The 8,167-nt window shown below is 46.4% G+C and overlaps 1 protein-coding gene across 1 annotated transcript; it reads right to left on the bottom strand.

Annotated features, from left to right (window-relative positions):
• Positions 1-8: 8 nt before the first annotated feature.
• Positions 9-5,301, bottom strand: LOC121026268 (keratin, type II cytoskeletal 6A-like; the record flags this gene model as incomplete). The annotated part of the gene is given in 10 exon segments (XM_040469131.1): positions 9-244; positions 356-390; positions 611-831; positions 1,691-1,816; positions 2,313-2,477; positions 2,599-2,694; positions 2,852-2,912; positions 3,260-3,474; positions 4,679-4,828; positions 4,830-5,301. Coding segments are annotated over 10 exon segments (1,695 nt in total), but the record flags the coding sequence as incomplete, so codon positions are not given.
• Between the last annotated feature and the right edge of the window lie 2,866 nt (positions 5,302-8,167).

Raw genomic sequence — 8,167 nt, 5'->3', positions numbered from 1 at the left:
TAGCTCTTCCTAGTGGAGGATGAGGTGGTGGTGTATTTGATGGTGGAACTGCTGCCCCCAGAGGAGCTGAAGCCATCCCCAATGCCTCTGCCGCTGCTGGAACTGAAGCCAGCTCCCAAGCTGTGGCCGCTGCCATAGGAGTAGCCGCTGCCTCCGCCCAGGCCTGAGCCACTGCCCACACCGCTGGCACTGCCATAGCCGCCAGCGCTGCCATAGCCTCCGGAGACGGTGGACTGCACCACAGCTGTGAAGGGGAGGGAGACAAGGACACATAGGACACAGTGAGCTCATTCTGCCAGTCTGAGTCTCGTCGGAACGGCTAAGGGCAAGGGAGAGGGGCAAGCAAAGTACTTACAGATGTTGACTTGTCCAACACCTTCCCCACTCAGCCTAGGAAGGGAGAAAACACAGGGACCGTGAGACCTCAGACAGCCACCACTGGACCAGAGTGGGAAGCCTCGATGTGAGGATAACCCATGAGCAAACTGCCTTTTAAGATTCTCTGAGAGTCATGATTGTGGCCATAACTAGAATGCCTTCAACTTGTGCTCATGGCCAGACATCATGGACATGTATTCAGAGGTTTGAGGAGCTTGTGTGAGTTACTCACCTGCACTCCTCGCCCTCCAGCAGCTTCCTGTAGGTGGCAATCTCCACGTCCAGGGCTAGCTTGACATTCATCAGCTCCTGGTACTCCTTCAGCAGCCGGGCCATGTCCTGCTTGGCCTTCTGCAGAGCATCCTCCAGATCAGCCAGCTTGTTCTTGGCATCCTTGAGGGCCATCTCCCCACGCTGTTCAGCATCAGCAATAGCGGACTGCAGGTTGGCACACTGGAGCAAGAAGATAGGCAGAGGGAACTCGTAATGTAGTTCTCCAGGAGAGTAGCCATACTTGTTTCTAGTGAGGAACAGTTCCAGAGCCCAGATACGATGGTAAGGCACTTCTACCACATTTTTTCCCAGTCTTTTCCTGTTTTGCACAATTTGTCTAGTCTGGGAGCCACATGAGAACATATATGCCTTTTTTAAACCACCTTCTCTGAGGGTTGGGTGGGAGACCCTATACTGGACCAAATACCAGCATAGTTGAAAGAAATTGACCCACTCAGTTTGTTTTGAGTGCTGTCTCCAAAGCCAGACCAGAACCTTTTCTCATGATTCATGTGGATGCCCCTAATTTATACAAAATTACCAACATCTTCACTTAAGGCTATGAGTTTCACTTCTGGCCATTGAGATCTTGTCCTCCTCACTCCTAAGGTCTTCTAACATGCTTGGGCAACACCGATCTTCATCCTGGGTCACTGCTCAACTTCTGTTTCAATTCGATGTTGAGCAGATTTAGAACAATCTTGCCCCCTCCCCCACTTTGGGCCTCCCCTTTTCTTTCCCCACTTGTTTCTTGTACTCCTAAACCAAGCATTCTCCTTAAGTAATCTCTTTCAAAAGTCCCTGGATGATCTTTCTACACTCTGACTAATTGGGATTGCTCTTGTCATGCGGTTGTGTCATTCTGTAGGGTTAGCACTCATCTGTCCTCATATGTGGGAACTCACTGAGGGTGGGAGCCACATGCACCCCTCTCTTTGCTCTTCCCCCAATTCCCAGCATTTCCCAAATGGTGGCTGATGGCTGCCTGGTGGTTGAGTGAGGAAGCGATGCTTGTCTTCTCCAGAAGCCCCCACCGTACCTGCTTCTTGACATGGTCGATCTCGGATCTCAGCCTCTGGATCATGCGGTTGATCTCAGCAATCTCCTGCTTGGTGTTGCGCAGATCATCCCCGTGTCTACCTGCGGTGACCTGCAGCTCTTCATACTGCAGTCCAGAGGGAGAGAAGGTGGTGCATGTGGGTTTTCACATGCTAATGGTGACCTGACTTCTCAATCTGGCATTGAACACACCCAGAGCTAGTGACTTCTCACCAAGGCATTTTAGAGAAAGTTGACGGGGCAAGGTCACTGAATACTGTACACTGATCACAGACCCTCTTTTTAATGGAATGCTGGCTGCCTAGTTCAGTTGGAGGCCAGCAATGTTCTGTATTATGTTTCCAAGGGAGCCGACTCAGGGTGAAGACAAAAGCAAGGATCACTAGATCCCTATCTTTGTAGCTAGCCTCCTGCAGCAGGGTTCTTTGACTTACTCAAAAAGCACATAAATTCTGTGAATGCCTGCTCTGTGAGTGCAGGGTTCACACCTGTGAGAAATCATCAGCTTCCTTGAGGTGATTTTCCCAGTGAAGGGGGTAGGCTTGCTGGTGTCTAGGAAGAGGACACAGGCAATCCTGGGCACCTGTCAACTCAAGGCTCACCTTGCTCTGGTACCAGGACTCAGCCTCAGCCCGGCTCTTCTGAGCGATCTCCTCATATTGGGCTTTGACTTCAGCGATGATGCTGTCCAGGTCCAGGTTATGGTTGTTGTCCATGGACAGGACCACGGAAGTGTCTGAGATGTGGGTTTGCATCTGAGCCAGTTCCTGCAGAGCATAAGATCATCAGATCATCTTTCCCTTGGCCTTACAGACGTACCCCACCCCAAGATCCTCCACCCTTGGCAGAGCCCCATCACAACAAAAAAAGAGGAGGGGGGATGCTTACTGCTTCATACAAGGCTCTGGTGAAGTTGATCTCATCCATGAGAGCATCTACCTTGGCTTGCAATTCAACCTTATTCATGTAGGCAGCATCCACATCCTGGGGAACAAGCCAACACCTTGGAGTCAGCTGAGCCTTCCTTCCCAGTCTGAACACCTTTTAGTCTCCCCATCTACTCCCCTCTTGGATGTGTGCAGGGGCCAAGAGTCCTTTCTTTCTAGAAAGGAACACGAACCCCTGATCTTCAGCAGCTCACCTTCTTCAGAGTCACAAATTCATTCTCTGCTGCTGTGCGCTTGTTGATTTCATCTTCGTATCTAGACACAGAAGAGGGTAAGACATAATTGAGCCAGTGGCAAGGATGATACAGAAAAAGTGTCCTGGAATCCCAACTTTCCATAAGAGAGATATACCCAAAAAGAGCTTCCTGCCAGTGAGCCACAAAAATGATTTTTGGGGGTCCCTAAATTGTTTTTATCTTGTTCTCTCCCCATGCACCTCTATGGCCTTTTTGCTATTTTGGGGTTGTTTTCGGCAACAATTGTGAGTTTCATTTCCATGAACATGTTTTGCTATGGAATCAGGCCCACATCTTGACCTAGTCACCCAATAGTCTTGATGTGTGCACTTCAGGGAATGGAGCCCTTTCTGTCCTTGTGCTCACTTGTTCTTGAAGTCCTCCACCATGTCCTGCATGCCCCTGAGCTCTGAGTCCAGGCGGCCCCTCTCCCCCAGGATGCTGTCCAGCTGTCTCCTGAGGTTGTTGATGTACTGCTCAAACAAGGGCTCCAGGTTCTGCCTCACGGTCTTGGTGCCCTGCTCCTGGAGCAGAGTCCACTTGGTGTCCAGGACCTTGTTCTGTTGTTCCAGGAATCGCACCTGGAAGAAGACAAGATTGTTATTTGCCACAGAAAGCCAGGGAGAAAGAGATGTAACCTGACAGGTGCCCAGGCACTTTGGGTAGTCGCCCAGGTTGGGCTATTACAGACCATGTACAGAGGGTCAGGCTGACAGTGTTGCACCCCCAACCCTATTTCGTTCCAACCTCACTGGTCTTAGTGTGAAGTTCTTCCATGGACCTGTGACATCTTCTCACCAACTAAGCTATTTGGCCTAGCAGTGTCTTTCAACATTTCTTCTCTTTTTATCGAAAGCACAACCACACATCTAGTTAAAAATATTTCTGGGGTGCCTGGGTGGCTCATTCAGTTAAGCTTCTGATTTTTGATTTGGGCTCGGGTCATCATCTCAGTGTTGTGAGATCTAGCCCCTGTCAGGCTCTGTGCTATCTCTCTACCTGTAACCCTCTCCTGTTCTCTCTTTCAGTTTCTCTCTCTCTCTCTCTCTCTCTCTCTCTCTCTCTCTCAAAATACTTAAATAGACATTTAAAAACATAGTATTTCTCTGTTACAAAGTGGAAAGTTATATTTAAATTGTACCTCAGGTAAAAGACTGTTAAATGTGCAGAAACTAGTGATTTAATGCAATTCAGTTAATTACTGGATTCCATGAACTTCTGCTTTAGTGCATGATTGCCCTGTATAACAAATGCCCTAGGTCATGCTCTAGTTCTACACATTTTGCATTTCTATATTTATGTAAATGTTTGTGAGACTTTTTTTCTAATTCAGCCAGAAATCTTTTTCTTATTTCTATCTTTATGTAAATATTTCTGACCCTTTTTTTAATTCATTCAGAAATCTTTTTCTTTTCTTTCACCTCTTTCCTCATGTCCAGAGCCCTAGAACAGTTTTCCACTGGAATTATTATCTAATCTCTTAGAGTACTCAGCAGGTAAAGCTGACCGATTCTATTCTCTCATTGCCTTATTTTGCTTCATGGATAACACAAGTTGAGTATTGTTCCCTGGCTGGGTTGAAGGACATTTAAGAGACCCAGTGGTTTCAAGTGATTTCCATCACCTTCTGCCTGTTGTCAACATGGAGGCCATCTGACATCCCAGGGGAGAGCTCCTCTGAGTCCCCTTCTCCCTCCCTCCTGAACCTCACCCCAGTAGGACATTCATTGATTGTCTAGTCTGGGGAGCCTGACATCCCAGTGGAGGCAGGTCTTCCTGGCTCACCTTGTCGATGAAGGAGGCGAACTTGTTGTTGAGGGTCTTGATCTGCTCCCGCTCCTCAGTCCTCACCCGCTGGATGGTGGGGTCGATTTGCAGGTTCAGAGGAGTGAGGAGGTTCTGGTTGACGGTGACCTCTTGGATGCCTCCAGGGGGGGCACACAGGGAAGCCAGAGCCCCCATAGCCACCAGCAAAACCAGCTCCACCACCGAGCCCAAAGCCACCACCAGCTGCGGCACCAAAACCAAATCCACCGGCAGCTCCACCTCCATAGCCAAAGCCACCTCCAACTCGGCCACCATATCCGCCACTGATGGCACAGCTGCCCCCTCCGATGGAGATCCTCTTGGAGCCGCCCAGGCTATAGAGGCTCCTGCTCCCAAAGCCAGCTCCTCCACACACTCCACCGAGGCCACCCGTGCCCCTGGAGCGGGACACAGAGACACTGCTGAAGCCAGAGCGGCAGACCCCTGGGACTCTGGCTGAGCTGGTGCTGAAGCCACGGTAGCTGACGTTTTGGCTCCTCACGGTGGATTTGCTAGACATGATTCCTGAAGAGGGAAGGCTGAAGAAAGCGTGAGAGGCTGGAGGGTAGAGCTGAGAGGAGCAGATCTGTGAGATGAGCCTCCCGGCAGCAGTTTATATATGGTGAAAATGGGCTGGGCTCCGTCCTGGAAGGTGAGCTTGCAGATTGGGAAGGGTTGGGCTTTACAAACAGTGATGTCACATCTGGATTATTAGAAAAGTTATGAAATAATGAAGATTGCATTTTTGGCTTCCTTTAGTCAGGGAAAATATCTCCTGTCTTCCAGCTTTGACTTGATCTCAATACAATGAGACTATTCTCAATTCACTGAGCTAGGAGTTAGTCACTGTCTCAAACAAAGGATCTGCATGTTATGCATGTGTATCAGAAGTTAAGTGCTCTCCTCTCCACTTGTGTTGTACCCAGCAGAGATAGGAGACTGAAATAATCTATTTCATATGCCTTCATAGTAACATTCTCATTCTTTTTCTTTATTACAATAGTTAAATATGACTTTTTTTGCTTTTACTTAAAATTTCACCCACATAAAGGAGTAACATAACAACATAATCAGTCCCTATATTCTTATAACTCAGCTATATAAACGGCATTATCTCACGACCAATATTATAGCTTCCATATTCCTACTCTATTCCATAACGGCTGTAAATTATTAGAAAATAAATGTCAGAGATCATGTTGTCTCGTTTGTATATAATTCTGTATTTATGTCTGAACGAGAGACTCAAAAATATAACCAAAATATCATTTTCTTATCTTGAAAATTTACATATATTCATTAATGTCACCAAGTGTCTATTCCATTTTCAAATATACCTGTTGGTGTTATTTTTTATATTTTGGTTGTCCAAATCAGGATCCAAATAAGCTCAATCCATATTATATGCGTGTGCAATGTCTTTTAAATCTTGTAAGTCAGTATATCCTCCTTCATTTTTTCCATACAATTTATTTGTTAAAGAGACTGGGTTCTTTGGCAGGTGCAGTGTTTCATTCCTTGGATTTTTCTAGTTGCATGTTCATGGTGCCTCATTGAACATCTTACTATGTCCTTTGTATATCCTGTAAAGTGATAGGTAAAGCTAGAAACTTAATGTGCTATCTGTTTAAACATTCCAGATGCAGATGTATAGACTGCCTACTCATATATTGAGTATTGTTACTTACACACTTTCTTCAATGTTTAGACGTTGAAGGAGAATGTTGAAGACGTTCAAGGAATAAAATATACATTCAAGGTCATTCCCCAAGCAGCCAATTCCTATATATGGATTCAAGCGGTGTTCTCAGTTCCTGTGTATCTTTGTAGTATCCTCATTTGGGTGTTTCTGTGTTTTTCCTGGGGTATGTGGTGTGTGTGTGTGTGTGTGTGTGTGTGAGAGAGAGAGAGAGAGAGAGAGAAGAAAGAGATGGAGAGAGATATTGGGGCGAGTGTATATGTACAGAGGGTGCACATATTGTTAAAAAGTATATATTTTATGCATATCCATGTTTGTATAATATACACCTTTATATCCTCTTTTCAGTTACGCCTGTGTTGTATTTCTTATGTGTTTACTTCTCGTCCTCCTTTAACGCTCAGTGATGGCTGTTTCATACCTGCAAGCTCTTCTTTCCCTCTGCCTCCCTTTCCGTGTCCATTACAGCCCACTCAGCAATGCCTTCACCTCCCTGTCTGCTTTCAGCATGGCCTTCATTTCTAGTGTGGTTTTGTCTTGTTTCTTGGCTCTTTTTCTGAGCTCAAGTTCATTTTCTTCTTTATTATCTCATTCAATTGCCCCATTTGTTCTCTGATTTTATCATGGTGTCTATTTCATCGAATTTTGGGAAATACACTATTGGAATTTTTTTTCTGTTGAGTGTTTTTCACATGCCTCTTGTTTGTCCCTGTGTTATTTAATGGAAGGTGCCTATTGTGATTCTGGAATGCTTCCTTATCTCTGCCTTTGTTTTTTAATGAGTGTTTATTTTTGAGAGAGAAGAGAGAGAGAAGAAGAAGCAGGGGAGGAGCAGAGAGAGAGGGGGAGACACAGAATTTGAAGCAGAGAATCCAAAGAAGGCTCCAGGCTCTGAGCTGTCAGCACAGAGCCCAACACGGGGCTGGAACCCATGAACCGTGAGATCATGACCTGAGCTGACGTTGGACGCTTAACCAACTGAGCCACCCAGGCGCCCTGGAATGGTTCCTTTCTGACCAGTGCTCATCTGTGAATGAAGCAAGCCCTTTCTGGCCCTGCCATTTGCAGGAGGTATTCTAGGAGGGGGGCCAGGGCCATATCCAGGCTAATAGGATTTCTCATTATGACACAGGGCTGTGTGAATAATTCCTCTAAGCTTTAATTCTGACAAGCCAACAAAGGTCACCACAGAGTGGCTCACAATTTCGTCTCTGCTTTCTTTGCTTCACCAACAAAATGCTGCCAATAAGCCTGGACTGATTCCTTATTCAGCCCAGCCTTCACAGTTTTGTGAAACTTCATGACAAATGGGGTCCTGCCTCCAGCCCACACACCCAGTTCTGATTGTTGCAAACAAGGGATTCTTGGATGTGCACCTGATGAAGTGTCCTTTACAGGGACTTAGCAGCAGTGCAGTGAGTCAACAGCGTCTGGCACATAGGAAAACCTGTGTTGGCTTTGTTTGGTGTTCCTTCGTGGTTATTGAGTTGTTTGGTTTGGATTTGTTGGTGTTGAGTGTTCTTCCCTGAGATCTGCAGCTGTGAGCATCTTCTCTCTGAGTTTCTTAACAACTGTCTTGCATTTTTCTATGTCTGTGAGAATATTCTTCTATTTCTTTTAAGGTTTATATATTTTGAGAGGGTGCAAGAGGCGGGGCAGAGGGAGAAGGGGACAAGGGATCCAAAGTGGGCTCTGGGCTGCAGCAAGACCCACGTGGGGCTCAAACTCACAAACCATATCATGACCTGAGCAGAAATCAGATGCTCAAC

The sequence above is a fragment of the Herpailurus yagouaroundi genome, unplaced genomic scaffold (assembly GCF_014898765.1).
Source record: "Herpailurus yagouaroundi ecotype Mexico unplaced genomic scaffold, PumYag 67951, whole genome shotgun sequence".
Classification (NCBI taxonomy): domain Eukaryota; kingdom Metazoa; phylum Chordata; class Mammalia; order Carnivora; family Felidae; genus Herpailurus; species Herpailurus yagouaroundi.
This window is presented reverse-complemented; position numbering and strand designations above follow the sequence as displayed.